Source organism: Artemia franciscana, chromosome 15 (genome assembly GCF_032884065.1).
Source record: "Artemia franciscana chromosome 15, ASM3288406v1, whole genome shotgun sequence".
NCBI lineage: Eukaryota > Metazoa > Arthropoda > Branchiopoda > Anostraca > Artemiidae > Artemia > Artemia franciscana.
Genome location: NC_088877.1, coordinates 30,679,945 through 30,698,620, shown reverse-complemented (window position 1 = coordinate 30,698,620; position 18,676 = coordinate 30,679,945). Strand labels below are relative to the sequence as shown.

The following is an 18,676-nucleotide window of genomic DNA, read 5'->3' as shown; positions in this document are numbered from 1 at the left end:
TTACATAGCTTACAGTCGCTGCCCCGTAAATCAGTAAATCCAATTATCAAAATAATAATAAGCAACTTGCACAACTCAGAGCCTTTTCCTTCAGGGTTAAACTCCAGAGGCATAGTTACACGGCCTTTTGACTTTTTTTTCAAAAGGAAAATGGCTATCTCAAAATTTCAAATGAATAACTTTGGGGAAAAGGGGGCGAGGGGGAGGAATGGTTGATGCTTGATCATTTGTGATTTAAAAAAATATGTAGTTTTAATTTCCAATTAAAGGAGCCCCCTCCAAAGTTAATAACCACCCCTCCCACAAAAACTTTATATGTTAACAAAGAGCAGCTTGCATAAGTTACAACCCTTGACCCGAGGGCTATGGGTGATTTTTCAACCTCATATAATAATTATTTGAATTTTGGACTATTTTGAACAAAATGGCTATTTCAAAATTTTAATCAGATACATTGGAAAAAAAGCACGCTAGGGGGGCGGGTGGTTGCTCTCTGATCACTTTTGACTTTCAAAAAGGGCAAACGAAGTTTCGTTTTCCAATCAAATGAGCAACCTCAAAAGTTAAAGTTTTCATGTGACCACGCCTTAAATAAAACTTATATGTCAACGATGGGCAAATAGCATAACTTATAGTCCTTTCCCTGAGGGCTGGAGAGGGAGAGGAGGTTTCAAACCCAAAACCATATTGATTTGACATTAGGACTATTTTGAACAAAATGGCTATCTCAAAATTTTGATCTGATACATTTGGAGAAAGTTGCCCTCCAATCACTTTTGACTCTTAAAAAGGAAATAGAACTTTCAATTTTCAATCAAATAAGCTTTTTCCAAATTTTGTATGACCACCTCTTCCATGAAAACCTGATATGCTTCTGAGACATAACTTACAACCCTTACCCCGGGGTCTGGGAATTTTGCCGACCCTGGAGGCATTGTTATATGATCTTTGGACTATTATGAAACAATGACTATCTCAAAAGTTAGATTGAATACATTTAGTGAAAAGAGGGCGTGCGGGAGATGTTTGCCCTTCGATCACTTTTGACTCTTCAAATGGGAAATAGATTCAGATTCATTTATTCAAAAATTCATATTCATTAAAATCTTCGACTTGTCCAAGTGGAGAGACAAGCTCGACTACTGGGCAAAACATACAAACTAAAATTAACAATCCTCATTGATACAGAACAAACAAAACCACTCATTGATACAGAACATGAACCACTATTTCATCAAAAAAAAAAAAAAAAAAAAAAAAAAAAAAAAAAAAAAAAAAAAAAAAAAAAAAAAAAAAAAAAAAACAGTATCTTTAATGAGGGTATTTCGGGTTGAGTAAGTGGAATAACTTCCACTTTCCAATCAAATGAGCCTCCTCCAAATTTTATACAGCCACCTTTTCCATAAAAGCCTTACGCGCCTTCGGGGCGCATATCTTATAACCCTTACCCCAGGGCACTGGGAGTCGTATCAACCCCAAAGACATCGTTATAATATAACGATGTCTTTGGGGTTGAAATTTCTAATGCTCTTTTTAAGAGTGAAAAGTGATTACACGTCAACCAGCCCCCCTCCCCCCCCCCCGACGCCCTCCTTTCCCCAGATGCATCCGATCAAAATTTCGAGATATCCATTTTGTTCAAAATAGTCCAAAGATCAGATAACAAAATTCAGGGATCGACACAACCCCCCAGAGTCCGAGGAAAAGTATTGTAAGTTATGCCTCGGGGGTAAATAAGGTTTTAAGCCGTCCTGGCCGAGTGGGTTGGTGCGCTGGATTCGGGATCCCTTGCCTGAGAGGACGCGGATTCGAATCCCAGTGTACCCAATTCTTCAGTTTGGGACGGGTGTTAGTGGCGTGACTCTGTAAGCTTAGCCAGAGTCGACCCAGCTCTAAATGGGTACCTGGAGAAATCTGGGGAGGGTAAACAGGAAGGGTGTGCGAAAGCACAGGATGGCTGGCCCCCAACCCCCCATTGCACTTCCTGGCTGAAGGGCCAAGAAACGGAGATCAGCACCACCGGTACGGACTGTAAAGTCTAATGCCGTATCCTTTACCTTTTTTTTTTTTTAGTGGTCGTATAATCTTCGAAGGGTGCTTATTTAATGAGAAATTGGAAGTTCTAGCTCTATTCTAAGAGTTAAAACTGATCGGAGCGCAACTAGCCCCCCCCCCCACCAACCCCCATTTTCGCCATTCGATCAAATTTTGAGATAGCCATGTTGTCCAGAATAGTTTATGTATAATATAACTATTCCTCTGAGTTTGAAACAGCCCCGCAAAGCCAAGAGTCAACGCTTTTAAATTGTTCCCGGAGGGGATATATGGTTCTATGCAAGAGGATTGTCATATAAACTTTAAAAGATGCTTATTTTATTGAAAATTGAAAGCCATAGTTCTCATTTTCTGAGTTAAAATTTATCAGAGGGCAACACCCCCAATCATGCCCTCTGTTCCCCAAATAGATCAGATCAAAAACACGAGATACCCATTGGACTGAAAAAAGTCCAAACATTATATTATAATGTTTGGAAAAAAAAACTTCCATAAAAACTGTATATGTCGTACGTATGATATTCAGCAGTAAATTGCTGTCAGAGTTTGAAAAATTATAGTAATGTCTTTAGCAAAAATTGATACTCAGGAGACAAGCTTGAATTTTTCATTTTTTATTTCTTTTTTTTTTGCTTTTTGCCTGCTAACTATGCACAGGCCTATTACAAGAAAAAAAACATCAAAAAATATAAAAACATAGGATGCGAGCAAACACATACACTCAATTTAATAGCACTTTCTCGTGTCCCCATAAAAAGAGCAGCCCTTTGTTTTATTTTTTCATAATTCGACAGGAAAACAAAAACAATACGTTGAACCTTTTTGGATGAACAGTTTCATACACAGAATTTATACCAGAAGAACTTGTGCACGTCTTAGTAATGTGCCTTAATTTTGGAATAAAGTAAATTCTAGTACCCTGCAGACTTTTGAAAGAGTTCTTAGGGGAAAAAAGCTCATTTCCAATAAATCTTGGGCATGTCTTTGGCTTTGTGCAGAGGGTTAAGAAGCAATAACTTGAAAATGAATCTTGAAAAAAGAACTGTAATAAAATGGACATTGTACAGCCATACATAGAGATCAATAAAATAGGTATCATGCATAGGTACTTATCTGCTTATAGCGCCGAAACTCAAGAAGTGACGTTAGGTTAATACTAATGAAATAAACGTAAGTATGATAAAAATTTAATGCTTTAAAAACAAATTTGGACTATATTTTTGCATATTAATAGGGGGGTAAAGTATAGCGGGTCTCCATACAAAACGTGTAAGGTACAATTATTCTACATATTATGAAGTAAGAATTGTTTTCTAGCTTAAAACTGTCCAAATACTTTACACACACACACCCCTAATGTGCTAATATATTGCCCAAATTATTTATTTCCCTTCTATTCTGTCACTTGTCTTTGTCTTGCCTGAAGCTAAGCTGAAAGAAACCAACGAAAGAAACCGATTCTACAGTGCATCAATGGATAAAGAACTTGAGTGTTGGTGCTATAGCAGATAAGTACCCATGCTTATTTTAATTTACTTTCATGCTATATTGTACGAAAATCCTTGCAGGGTTAATGCACAGAGCCATTAACATCATTTACTGTTCTATTTCATTTCTGTGATAATTGCAGTAAAAAAAAAAAAAAACAGTGGAGGGAACTGAGATTAATCTAGGGTATCTATTAGAATCCAAACTTAGCATTAACAAAGAAATCTTTCACGGAGTTTTGGAACAGAGCTTGAGAGAAAACCAACATTCAACAAGAATTCTTAGTAGAATAAAACCCTTTGGTTAACTCACACTTGCATACCGTAATATCCTTTTCCAAGATAGCCAATTAGCATGCAGTGTTTCTTCTTTTTTATCCTTAGCTTTTTCTCCTCTGATAGTCCACCGTCTCCTTTAGGTAAATCTTCCGTTTTTGCTAAATCTAAAAATCAAAACGACGGAAATTAATCCAGCAGTTTACATTATACATAGTTGAATGGGACACAGCGAAAAAAAGAGAGAAAAAAGGAAACAGAGGTCAAAGAGACAAAAAAGATCAGTGATTAAGCAAAAAAAAAATTCACATAATTCCATAAGCTACCCCACCCATACCCAACAGCTAAACATAGCCCTTTTACTGAGAATAAAAGATTGCGTTTTCACTTTATAGAAATACAAATTTTTGCATCAGAACTTTGTTCATGAACAGTTTAAATTTTTTGATTTACACAAAACAAAAAGTAATCAAATAAATACCTTCTAGATCTACTTTTACTTTCTTTGGAGGGTTTTCATCAGCCTGTGAATTAACGGTATTTTCTTTTAGTTCGGCCATAGTCAATACTTGAGAACAATACTTTGGGATTTGATGGGTTGCTAAACTAGGAAACCTTGGTAAGAAGCGGACAGCTGAGAGACCTAAAAATTAAAATGGGTTACATCTACTCTTTGCGAAGTTTTCGTCTTAGACAAAATGGACATCCTACAAATCATTGTTACCAATATGATAGGCATCTATTATACTTTATTACGTTTTCTATTTCATTCTTTTGTTTTATATCCATCTTGACTTGACCGAAGTTTTCATGAGCAGACTCTTTAAGCTTTCTTAATTTTAAAATGTTTCGGTTTAGCATTTGCTGTACTTTGTGCAGCTTGTACCCTTTATACTCAAAGCAAAGCCACTCAAACAAAAAAGAAAAGAAGCAATAATCAGTAGATAATACTGCAAAATTTACTGTTAAATACTGGATAGGGCGAATAAAGCTTACAGCAAAGTAAATGTTTATAAAGTAGTAATGTATAAAGTAGTTAAAAAAAAACCTCCGCCACAATTTTTATCCAAAGATTTTTACATTATTAAAAAAATTTAATTTTGGGAATGAACTTTATGCATTGAATATATATGAAACTTGAGACAGGCATCAATCAAATGGCATTATATTGGCCAATTTGAGGTAACAATCTTGTCTCTTGACTCTTCTAAAATAAAAATTATAATAACAGAGTAGCACCATTTGATTTCCCAATTGTTGAAAAGGGGAATATACCTTGTGCTGACGTAGTGGATAAAGCCGCACTTTCTGATCGATGTTTAATCCTGGGGGCAAATTTGGAAAGGCTCAGGATATTAAGGTGAAATTTATAGAGAACGTTAAGCAAAAGCAAAAGATACTATGCTTATTTTGGCCGTCAACAGGGTGTATCTGCAATATCCCATGAATGGATATTTTTGTGACTACACCAGTTGGGCCAAATGGGTAAGATGAAACTTTCAAGGCATTTCTTGACAATTTGAACTCAACCAAAATGTAGTAGATGCTTCCAGGTTGTCAAGAGGCTATATTTTCAGAATCTTAGAAAAGACTAAGGTCACTAATTTAAAAATTTTCTGGGTATGTTGAGTATGATGTTGAGCTAAAGCAAAGGCTTTCAATGTATCCAGGTTGTTAAAAGCCAAACTTGCAATACCCCAGAAATAGCTAAGAATTAAACCTAAGAACTTAACCAGAATATCTCAGGAACAGCAAGGGTATTAAGCTAAACCGTTTGGGGCATTTTGAACTATATCAAGAGGCATTCGTCCTATTGCAATTTTATCACCATTATCTAAAGTGTTTGAAAATATTTTAAAAGAAAGGATTTCTAGCAATTTGGATACAATAAATTTCTTTACCAAATGTCAATTTGGATTTAGCACAAACCGTTCGACAGAACACGCAGTTGCAGCTCTTTTAATAGAAATAATTGATTGTTTAGATGATAATTTCTATGTGGCGACTGTTTTCTATTATGTAAAGAAAGCATTTGACACTTTAAACCTTGAAATTCTTCTTGACAAAAAGATAAATTCCAGCATGAGAGGGAAAGGATTAAAAATTAATAAATCATACCTGTGCAGACGTAAAATCACAGTAGAGGTCGGTGGAAAAATTGCTAATTTAAAAAATCTTAAGGATATTGGTGTCCCCCAAGGCTCGGTATTAGGTCCATTTTTATTTATATTAATGACCTTCTATGAGGTTTACAGGAGAATATTGGCCATGCAAATCTATTAGCAGATGACACAGCTATAGCAGTTAAAGATAAGGATTCATTGACATTGATCGAAAAATTCATTATAAGTATTACTTTAGTTAATTGATGGTTTGTTTTCAATAATCCAGTACCAAATTTTACAAAAACTAAATTTACGGTATTTGGTCGTTCAAAACGTGTCACCCGAGAGATTTCTTGTCAGGACCTTCAGATTGGTGATCGAAAAATTTGTAGCGTCCAATCATAACGGTATTTAAGGAGTTTTTCTTGATCCCCTTTTGTCATTTCATAATGATATTGAGTATTTAACATTAAAACTAAATCAAAATATTGGGTTGATGCATAATGTGAAGAATATTTTTCCATTTACCCATTAAAAACAATTTACCACTCTATAATTGCATCTTTTTGAATTACTGCTCAATTATTTATCTTAATACCTTTTGAAAGCAAATAAAACCCTTACAGATACTACGAAATAGGGCAATAAGAATACTTGGAAATTTTTTACATCAACCTTCAAAACTTGAAAATGTATCAGAAACTAAAACATTATTCTTTTTTCTTAAATTTGTTAGATTTAAAACATATACGAGCATTAGATATTTCCATATGGCATTTTCAAATCCAAAATTCTAATAATTATTTCTATGATAAATATCTGTTAATTTTACTTCCTCGTTTGGACTGTGGGTGGTCTGGGATATACCAAATTCCTTTTGTAAGTACTGAAAGGCCAAGGTTTTTGATTAGGTACCAAATACAAGCTACTAAAAAAATACAATTAGGTACGAAATTATAAGCTGAATGACAAAATTATGTTTGATTCATCCCAAAAATCTCAGCTAAATTTAAAAAAGCAAATATTAAAGACTGGTTGCTAATGTTTGATTATTCACCATTGACGATGGAATATTAAATTATTTGATTTTCTTCTTTGTGTCCCTGTGTTTCGGATGGCCTCCCATGCCTTTCCTGCCCAATATTTAGTTATTTACTTATCCTTGTTAATTCTCTTTTGTGTTTTTCGCCATGTTATTTTTAGAATTATTAGTATGATGGAATGTTGGTGTGTTTTGTATGTATCTGTACTGTCCCAGCCTTACGAGCTCTGCTCTCTGTTGTGACATAATATTGTTTTTGTAGTTTATTTTTAAGTTAAATAATAATAGTTATAAGTTAGTCATAATACACAGTTTATGCCAAGATTGTCAAAATGGTGCATATGCAATATCTCAGGAACAGCTAAGGTTAGTTAGTTTAAACTTTTAAGGAATGTTGAGATAACCCAAAGATAGAATGCGCATCCAGATTGTCAAAAGGGTGGATATGCAGTATCTCAGGAATTGCTAAAGGTATTAAACTGAAGCCTTCGGAGGATATTGAACTAAGTGAAAATACACTACATACATTAGTGTGGTCAAAAAAGCCATATCTGACATATTCCAGGTTCAGATACGGGAATCTAGTAAAAAGTACCAGAACAATTGAACTAAATCAAAAGATACCACGTGGATCGATGTTGTCAAAAGGGCATATTGGCAAAATTTCAGGAATAGCTTAGCACATCAAGTTACAATTTTTAAGCCATATTAAACTAATCAAAATACACTATGTGCATCCATGTTATCAAAAAGATGTATCAGCAATATTTAAAAAAAACATAAATCTCACATCAGGTCAAGTCAGGCTAATCGTATTGAATCATGTATGAAGACACCTCAATTAAACTTTAGAACTACTAGAACCTCAACTGATATTGAATCTCATTGTATGGATTCTTGACATCTTATTTCGTTTTTTTTAATAAGAAGATTCTATTTCATTTTATTTTTTTGCAAGGTATAAAGTAAAAGTTATACAGCCTATCTATAGAATTTTGTACTGTTCTGTTCATTTTCACAATAGCCTTACAATCATTATATTTGAAAAAAATATTGATCTGGAATCAAACATGTGATTATAGCTCTGTGTTGCCTTTAGAACAGCAAATAGATAAGTATGTTGCTAAATTTGAAAATAAAACAACAAAATTACCACACTTTTGCATATAGGCTGGCCCTGTTAGAGGGGTGGAGTGGGAGGTGTAATGCATTTATAATGGCAGTGAATATAGCGTTTAGAACAGGCAACTATGGGAAATTGAACAGTAGATTCCCTTATGTTATAACTAATTATAGCATATATAAAATTTCTTTCCTAGCATGCCCTATAGTGTAAATCCCCCCCCCCAAAAAAAATCATATTCTGGGCTATTTAAATTGGAAAGTAAGCTGGTCCTAATTCTTATATTTGTACCAAATTTATCCCTAGGATAAATGTCTGTACAGAGCTAAAAACAAACAGTTAAACCCATAATTCTTACCTTATAATATGCAGCATATTTTTATTAATACCATTGTCATAAGATAAGATAAGATTTATTTGCAAAAGAACTATCACAAGCTCTAAAGAGCCGAATTCGCTTTATATGTCACTAAAAGCTAAGAAAAAAATCAAAATAGTACATTAAGTCAAACACTTAAAATTAAAAGGAATTAAAAAAGCAAAATCATCAAAGATAAAGCAAATTCATCAAAGATAAACTTAATAATTAAATTACAAAAACATTGCAGTAAAAAGGGGAATTTGGCAATTACATGATCACGAATTATTATTAAGGTGTTTCAGAATAAATGGTATAAAACTTTTGCGAAACCTTTCTGTAACAGCATGAATCGGAGAGTAAGTTGGGATTGCTAAGGAGGCTGACCGGGGGAGTCGGAGTCTAATGGGATTGTGAAAATCAGGGAGTAAGTCCTCAGTGCGGGGATTGGAAATGACTGATTTAGCGAAAAGCAGGCAAATTTTTTCCCTCCTTTCTTTTAAGGTGGTAATGCGCGCAGCTTTAAGGAGGAAGGAGTATGGAATTTTGCCTTCTTTGTAAATGATCCTGAGCGAACGCTTTTGGACCGACTCGATTTTGTCACTAACTTCATTTGAAAGTTGCGAATGCCAGACCGGACATGCATATTCCAATAAAGGTCTGATAAAGGATAAGTAAACACGGAGGGAATGTATCTTAGGACAATTAAATTTGTTTAGTAGCTTAAAAATGGATAGTGAAACATTTGCTTGTTTAACAATGTTGGATACATGTGTTTCCCACTTAAGATCATTAGAAATTGTGACACCAAGAAGCTTAACATGTTTCACTAGCATTTCGCTTGGGATCGGATCGCAAAAAGCAGGAGTAGATTTCAAGAAGTTGATTGTCATTATCTGTGATTTAGTGGGATTTACTGTCATATTTAGATTCTTGGATTCATCCGAACATTGGGTTAGGATTTCAACGGGGTCACTTTTAATATTCCTATGACATACTTCAAGGATCGACAAGTCATCAACATATTTCCATCGTTGGGGGAACTCCTTGCCAATTTCGTTAATCATGACAAGAAATAATAGTGGTCCCAATAAGGTTCCTTGAGGTATTCCACAGTACCTAGGGAGGGGGTTAGAGAAGGTATTTTTGTATTTTACAACTTGTGATCTGTCTGAAAGGAACGATATAACAATATTTACTAAGAGTGGGTCAATTTCAAAGTTATCATGTAGTAAACGAATTAGGATACTGTGGTCAACTAAGTCAAACGCTTTTTGGAAATCGACTAAAACCAGGTTTAGCCAAACATTTGGTTTCTCTAGTTCACTTAGGATCGTGTGAATCAAGTGTACAAGGTAATGGGTGGTGGAGGTTTTTCTTAAATTACCAAACTGTCGGATGTCAATGCGTGGTATAATTTTAATTTTAAGCCAGTCACAAAGGAACCCTTCGTAAAGCTTAGAAAAAACTGGAGTGAGTGTAATAGGACGCATGTTGGTTATAGTCAGACTGGAAGATTTCTTTGGGATGGGTGTTATAAAACCAAGTTTCCAGCAACTTGGGAATTTACCAGATTTTGTAATTTGGTTAAAAATATCAGATAAAGGTCCAGCAATTGTGTCTGAAAAGGCTTTAATCAAGTCAATTGGGATGTCTAATGGGCAAGTACTTGATTTTTTGAGCTTTTGGATTTTATTTATAATATCAGAGGGAGAAATTTGGGGGAAAGAGGTGGAGGGAGGAATAGTTTGACCTGAGCCAGTGAAAGGGGGGAGACTTTGAACTATGGACGCAAGATGCAGGTTCAAATCGTTGGCTATCTTAGAAGGGGGCTCAGGGAGATGAAAATTAACTTCAACAGGGTTTTTTCCGCAAATCTCTTTGATTTTCCTGTACCATTGTTTGGGTTTGTTAGAATACAAATCCTTAACCTTACTATTGTAATACCCAGAAGCTGCCTTTCTCAATTTTCTCTTCAGGAACTTTCTTAGAACATTAGCCTGTGAGATATGTCCTTGCTTGAACAAATTGATTTTTTTCCTTATTAGTTTTTTAAAAGTCGCAGTAATGTAAGGTTTATCGGTAGAGCATATTTTAATTTTTTTCACCGGAAAATGGGCTTCATAATTATTCCTCAATAAACTTTGGAGGGACAGAGCCTTGAAGTCGACATCATTTGTTTGGTACACAGGGGACCAATTTTCACTAGTGATCCAAGAGCCAAAATTGTAGAGTCCTGAGTCAATTAGAGGTCTAAAGACGGTTTCAGTAATAGTAAAGGAATGTTTAATTGTAGCTAGTGGAGATAGGAGTAGGCTAAAGTGGTAACTACCTCCGAGAGGGGGAAGAATGGTGACGGGTCTGTAGAAATTTGACATATTGGTGCATATTAAATCAAGAGTAGAATTGCCTTTGGTAGTAGGGACTTTTACAATTTGTTTTAGACTAAAAGTATTACATGTAGACTCAAGTTTTAATTCATTTGCATCACCTAAGAGGAAAATTCCAGCATTTGGGTATTTAGATAGTACATAGTCGGCACTACCATGCAATTTTTCAATAAAATTAATTTTTTCAGTCGCTCTCTGCCCAGGAGAGTAGTAAAAACAACACAGGACAATCAAGTTGAAAGGACGTAGTAAGACTTTAGGTCGAACACAAACCCAAAAAAATTTCATCAAAGGGAGTAAGACAAGGAACTAATATTTCTGAAGGATAAAAATCATTACGGACAAAGAAAAGAATTCCACCCCCTTTCTTACCCAGAGGGTGGGTTTCGGGTCTGAGTTTAATAAACTGGGTGAAATTATTCATTTTTAACATGTGTGTATTTTGAGCGTGTACTTCAGTAATAGCGATTATGTCTGATCTATATATTTTAGAAAAGGAGTCTAATTCATTAAGTTTGTCAAAATTAAGACTTTCAGCGTTGCTTAACAAAAGTGTGGGAAATTTAAAACGACTTGCAAAGGTACCATTTTTACACTTAACTTTATTTAAATTACAAATGGGTGAATGGGGCGTGGTGGGATTCTTAGCGGGGGCCAGATTAATGTAGTCAGAACAGGGGACCAAGGGAGCACATTTGACTTTTATGGGATGACTATTAGGGTCAACATCGAAAGATGAATTATTAGAGTAAGAAAAGGATTTATCTTGGGGATTTGGGGGTGGGGGGACGGGCAATGATATGGATGAAGCACGAGGAGAACAATTAGGATTCATTGTAAGACAATTAAAAAGTCTCAGACCTGAGTCACGTTGACAGGGTAGGCACGAGGGATAAAACGAATGGACTGGGGGTGGGGTTTCGTAAAGTGCTGGGAAAGGGGGCCTGGTTGGGAGTAGTGATTCATGTCCGTCAAGAAATTGTTGGTTTGTGGCAGAGTAGGGAGGGTACAGGGCAGCATACTGTGAGGGGGGAGGAAATAAGACTTCTGTGTGCGGGGAGGGGGAGGAGGTAGCAAAGGATAAGGGAGGAGAGTTCGAGATCGGGAAGGGTCTGTCAATTTTTGAGCTGTGCCTGATGAACTTTGATGAGAAATTTTTGCTTGAGTGCGGTGCACTAAAAAAGGACGGCGGAAGGGAGATGAGTGGCTCTTACAATTTTTATCTTTGGACAGGGACACTGGAACAGGGCCCCAGGGAGAAGAATTAACATCATTTACTTTTGATGCATGGGCAAAACTACAATATTTGTTATTACAAGCTAAAACTGGACAAAGCTTCACATGGTCAAAACTGCACTTAACGGAACCACAACTACCTGAAATAAAATTACGACATATATGTAAAAATTTGCACTGCTTACTAAATTTACAACGATTATGATTAAAATGTTTGCATATCACATTTTTATTTGTTGGTACTCTTTTGCTGGAACTTTGTTGATGCACTTGGCTGAAAATCATTGAGCTCATTTTTTTAGTGTAATTTGCCTTAATTCTATTTTCGAAAACACTTTTTGGCTGGAGCTTGGTTGAAGAAAAAACGTGTTCAAATACACAATTGTCTCCTAATTGGCAAGAACCTGCCAAGATTATATTAGCACATTTTAGTTTATTATCAGAAGAGACAGTCTTATTATGCAGGCTATTCACCTTGTTAATATCCACACGTTTTTGAGCATCTGTAATGTGGTAATCAAGGCTACCATTATAATTAGCCTGTATCAAGGGTGGATTGAGGTCAATGAAAATTTCCGGATTTGTGTCACTTGTTGTGACAGGTATCACTGGATTTAATCCTCTAAGTCCTTCATCAATATTCATTTGGTTTATGGACATTGCACTTTTTTTATGGTCAGAGATGAAAGTGTTATTAACCTCATTCAAAATGGAATTATATGCAGGTTGAAATTACTATCAATATTCACAAATCATTTTTAAAATAATATTCAATTAGCTATCCAACAGATCTGAAGATTTTTACAAACAGATATTGATCTAATGGTTTTGATTGGCCAGGAGTATATTTATAAAGAAAATAAAACAGCAACAGATGTAAAGCAAAATGGGGTAAAAGTCTAGTCTATGGGCTTCTTGCTATCTAGGAAACTAGCTGACTTAGGCAAATAAAACTTTTAAGAATGAATCTAGGGCCAAAAACATAACCCTAGCCCAGGAAGGTGCTGTTAACTTGCAAAGGTTACCCTTTTCTTTTTTAGGGCTTAGAACATTGCAAACATAACAGTAAATATTAAATAATCCACATAAAGTAAACATAAAGTGACTGGAATTACACATTTCATGAGCTAATTCTTACTTGAATTACTCTTTCTGAATACAATACTTGTCTTTGGTACAAAATCCATTTTTTTACCCTTTACAGACCCTCATAAGTGATGACTATTCCTCTTTTTTAGTTACAGCCCATATATTTTTGCTAGCATGATTCTTGTTAAAAGCAGTTTGCCTATAAATTTAATTGATGGCAACAGAATCAAGAATCAATTAACACATGTGAAATATATAATATGGGTAAAATATTTGGATAAGTTTAGGTTAGGTTAAAATTGAATATGCAATAAAAACAATTATTATTTTTATTTATTAATACATCACACGGTAAGCAATAATGCTTGTCTCTATATACACAAAACAGGAAATAAGCTAATTAGCAAGATTAGTTAATTAGCTAATTAGTTAGAAGAGAAAAGAAAAAAAAAGCAATTCATATCTCAAACAAAATTCATAACCAAATGATCAACTTATAATTAATAACTAAACATCGAATGCTCCCAAATAGAAAGGTGTCTCTACTAAAGAACATTTAAATATCTGCACATACCCAGCTTCAATGGGTAGACTATTCCAAGGTGAAACAGCCTTACTGGAAAATGAACCTTGTCCTATTTTATTATTTGGAGGGTACACTTTGCAATGGTGTTGGTGGGTAGTGTGATAGTGACTGTGCTTGAAAAATGAATAAAAATCTAGGTTGTCTATACCTTTAATAATACAGAACACATTGATAAGGTCACCACAACGCCATCTGAAATGTAACGACGAAATACCAAGCCTAGAGAGTCGCTCTTTGTAAGGAATTGAAGGTAAGGAATCATCCTTGACGCCCTCCTTTGTACCTTTTCTACACAAAGCTCATCCATTACATTTAAAGGAAACCAGACAGAAGTGTCATACATACAAGAGACTTGTAAAGCAAAAGTAAATTTTGAAGACAGAATTTTCTGAAACTTCTCTTCAAAGATGATAGACAGTAGTTTGCATTTCTCACAATTGCCAAAACATGCTTATCAAATTTTAGTTGGGGCTCAAATTGATACCAAGGTCTCACACCATTTCTTCAGAAATGGGGAAATTTGTACCAAACAAAAGATACATGAATTGGGAGGTATCCTACGACCATAATGTAAAACAACACACTTAGATGGATTTATAAACATGGGATTGGAATCACACCACTGAATCAGGGAACCCAGGTCCTCATGCATAAGCTGTACATCTGTTAGATCTTTTATAGGTAAGTACACTTTTATGCCGTCAGCAAACAACTTTGAAATGAATGATGGATAGAAGAGCGCAAGTCATTAACAAAAAAAAACAGGTCCTAGGCAACTGTCCTGGGAGACCCCACCTATTGATTCAAATGGAGATGATATCACCTCCCCAAGAACTAGCTGTTGAGTATGCTACTTTGGATAATCAGCTATGAATGAAACTGCTGTTGGTCCTAGTTTGTATATAACACATTTATGAAGAAGTAAGGGTATTGATACCTTACCAAAAGCCTTTGAAAGTCAATATAAACACAATCCAATGGTATACCTAGATCTGCAAAGCCCTGAAAGTCAAGAATCGCCTCAAGAAGATGGGTATAACAAAATCTTCGTTTTCAAAAACCATATTGAGCAGGACTCCAAAGACTATTTTCATTGAAATGCTTCTGAATTTGCTCTGCAATGAATTTTTTCATCACTCAACAAAAAATAGATGTTACTGAAATTGGCCAATAATTTGTAAAACCTGATTTGGAACCCTTTTTATGAAGAAGCTTTACTAATACTTTCTTCTGGCCAGAGGGACACAACCCACATGCAACAGATAAATTAAACATGAAAGTAAGTGGCTCTGCAATTTCTGCAGCTATTTTTTTAATTATTTCATTTGCAAATCTATCTACATCTGATGATTTTGATATGTATAATTTTTCAAGAATATGAAACACTTTGACTACTGAAAAACCTGAATCATTAAATGGTGAAATAGTTTCAGGTGACCTTGCTGGTATTTCAAAACGTGAGGGTATTGGTTTTGCCTTGACAAAAACAGAAGCAGAAGTCTCTTAAAAATGCGGGCCTTTTCAAATTATTAACAATAGCTAATTGTGTAGTTGGATTGGTGAATGTTGTTACAAAGGGTGCCAGGTTTGGTTTATTTCTATTTGCATACTTCAAAAGTATTTTTAGTGACGTAGTACTAGATTGAATAATGCATGTCACAACCTCTACATGATTGGCCCTAAGCAGCTCAGTAGCCCTACTTCTTGCTCTTACATACATGGGCCATTTAACATTATTTTGCAGTTGGCTTTGTGACTGTTGTAGCTTATTTTTGCTATTAGGTGAATTAATATAAGACCACCAAAGATTATTTTTTTCATAAATTACTTCCAGTATTTGATGTGGAAGCTTAGGCTTTCTTCTATGGTCAAAACATTTACTCACCAATGCAGCATATTTCTCTCTACACCACTTTAAACTTCTTTCAGAAATTCAAAGCCAAATCTGGAGACACCTGAACAATTTTTAACACAAACACTATATTAAGAGACAAAACAAAATCCTTCACAGATTCATAATTTGCATTAATACAATTATACCTCTGACACTTTCACCTAAAGGTGGTCCAAAATCTATGTTCAAAAAATCATCTACAGTAATAACAAGGTCTAAAATACATGGAGCAGCATCCTTTCTGGCTTGAGTTGGCCTATCAATATGCTGGTATAATTAGAGATTATCCACTATAAATAAAGACAGACTTGGCTGAGTTGTACTCACCAATCTATTGGACACACCAATCTATGCATGGTAAGTTAAAGTCACCCAAAATAAGTAATTTGGAAAGACATTTTGCAAGACAAGAAAGGCATGCAACATTATTAGCATTGCTAATTTGGCTTGTAAGACTGGATGTAGGACAAAAATACACATATAACTACTTTATTAACTATTACATTTGGAAAGGCTGTAAAAAGGCATCAAGTGGTATGTTAACCATAATTCTAGGTCATTCGTATGAAGTATTCAACATTTACCCCAGGCAGGTCTTCTTCTTTCTTTTAGCAGAAACCACATAAAGAAACATCTTACCTGACACCAATTAACTTTGGAATAATGTCTGACAACTACTTTGATCTGTCAGTTGCAGCTTCCCCAGCAATCTTCAACCAGTCTTTGTCCCATCTCCTGCCATGCCTACAGAGGTCTTCCCATGGCTTAAGATCCTTTAGAATTTTTTTCCAAATATTTCTCATCTGTCCTCCCTGATGTTGTCTTCAGGATGGTATGGCCAAGAAGTTTGAGGCAATATCTTTTGATGATGGAGAACAGCTCTCCAGCCTGGCCACAGCAGCTTCTTGCTTTGCCATTGGAAATTATAGACCATCTGCTGATTTGGAGTATGGTGAAGGCAGCAGAGATCAAGCATGTCCTGAGCTCTAGCTTCAACAGTCTTTAGCAACCATGTCTTGCAGGCATACAATAGCATAGTTTACACATATTCTAGGTGGACACTGACTTTTGATCTCTAGGTAGACAAAATCTCATGTCCAGCCCATAGACCCATCTTCAGACTGGCAAAGACTGCCAAAGCATTTGATATCTGGGCAGAAATGTCTTTACCAGCTTTACCATGTGATGTTAAAAAGACCCAAGGTACTTGAATTTGCTGATGTTTTCAATTGGTTTCCTGTCGATAATTATTTGATATAGAGCATAATGGCTGACAGCCATCACTTAAGTCTTGGAACTGTTTATGGTAAGCCCAATGCACCTAGAAGTCTTGGAGACATGATCAATCATGTCTTGTAAGGCAATGCCTGTTGTTTCCCTCAAGGTAACATTGTCTGCAAAATTAGAGTCTGTCAGTGATTGAAGAGAGCCATCTAATGAACCAAAGAAAATTCCCCTTTGGTTGCTCAGGCCATTATGCATTATCCAGTCTATTGCATAGTTGAATAATGTGGACAATGGGAGGCATCCCTCCTTGACACCAGACTCAACTGTAAACTTGGGAGTATTGGTGCCCAATATGTGGATAAAGGACTCAGTATCCATGCATTTACTTTGGAGTATGTTGATAAGATCCTGTGGTGCTCTATCTTTAGCTGTAATCCTTGATATTTTTCTCTGACAAGGCAATCAAAAGCAGCAGTATACCTATCTGAATGTTGACAAAATGTTTCACCTCTACTTTGAGTTTTTATTTCCTTAACTTAAGTTACTGGAAATACAATTCTTGTTACTTCAGCATAGTACTAGGCCCTGTCAAGGGCTCATTCTAAATTTAAGAAATAGATTTAGAGACATTCAAAACTATAGCCTACAAGTTGGGACTATTCCAAGACTTGGAAAAATTTCCTTTTTCCTTTTTTGAACAGATCTACTTCACAAGGTTTAACTTTTATGACAGAGAATTGTCGAGGGTTATCAAAGATCAGTGCCTTCTGGAGGGAGAAGAAGGGAGTAGAAGTTGCTTCAAAATATCATTTCCCAGAAGATCTTTGGATACTTTCTTGAAGATTTTGTTTTATGGCTCTTCACAGAACCATCAGCAGGGGGCAGGGTTAGTTTCTATTTGTGAGCAAAAATATTAATATATTTAGACAGGATGTACAAGGTGAACATGTACTGTTCCCACTTTGTTGCTATGTCAAAACTGAGACTTTGTGCAAGTTTAACTAAATAAATCCAATATTTTACCATTATATCAGCTTAGAACTAACACTAGCAATAGGCCTAGGCTATGCCTTTGCTACTATGCCCCTCTCTAATGAGGGTAAGAGAGAGACTAGGGTATTAGAGTAAGTATAGGCTAGTGCATATTTTATAAGGGGAAAAACATAAATTCTGAATTTTTAAAAAATTTAAAATTAAACAAGAACAACTTGGTAAAACAATTGTTTTAAAAGTAAAAGCTGACACTAAATTCTGCTAGGCAAAATGCGATGAGATTTTTATAGTTTAAATTTTTCCAAAAAATGTTACATTGACACATTCCTTTGCACAAAATCAAAGTGGACTAAAACTAAAACATAATCCATGTCCACATTTTGCATAAAAGTCCAGTGAACATTGTCTGTCACAAGTCATCCCAAAATTAATCCAATATTTCATCCTTTAGTTCTATGAATATCTACATTAGTTACGCCCAAGGAATTATGTATGGATGCATAGATGATAGAGTTAGGCTATCTATCAACAAGTGAAATGACATCATTTTACACAATACAAAAACGGTCTTATGCCAGATTTACCCCTCATCCAGACTGTCTGTCTTGTCTTTCTGTAAAAATAGCCATGGCTTGATACCAGCAACTACTAGATTTTAAGTGAAATTAAGGGTGACTTACAGTTCATAAATCTTGAATTCAAACACGTTTACTTGATTTGAATTTTACGGTCTTGTAGCGAAATCTATCTTTCAAAAAATAAGACATGGGTGTATTCCACGTCGACTAATTATAGCCCGCAAGCAAGTAATCCTG

General features: G+C 35.3%; 1 protein-coding gene across 2 annotated transcripts in view; it reads right to left on the bottom strand.

Annotated features, from left to right (window-relative positions):
• Window positions 1-18,668, bottom strand: part of LOC136036323 (pseudouridylate synthase 1 homolog) — a 39,320-nt gene extending 20,652 nt beyond the window's left edge. Inside the window, exons 1-3 of one of the 2 annotated variants that reach the window (XM_065718478.1) lie at window positions 18,542-18,668; window positions 4,300-4,461; window positions 3,856-3,985 (exon numbers count right to left, since the gene is read on the bottom strand). In XM_065718478.1, the coding sequence (XP_065574550.1) occupies window positions 3,856-3,985; window positions 4,300-4,461; window positions 18,542-18,548 (299 nt within the window). In that variant the 5' untranslated portion in view covers window positions 18,549-18,668. The remainder of the gene's footprint in view (window positions 1-3,855; window positions 3,986-4,299; window positions 4,462-18,541) is intronic. The other variant, XM_065718479.1, reaches the window with a different exon arrangement.
• Window positions 18,669-18,676: the final 8 nt, after the last annotated feature.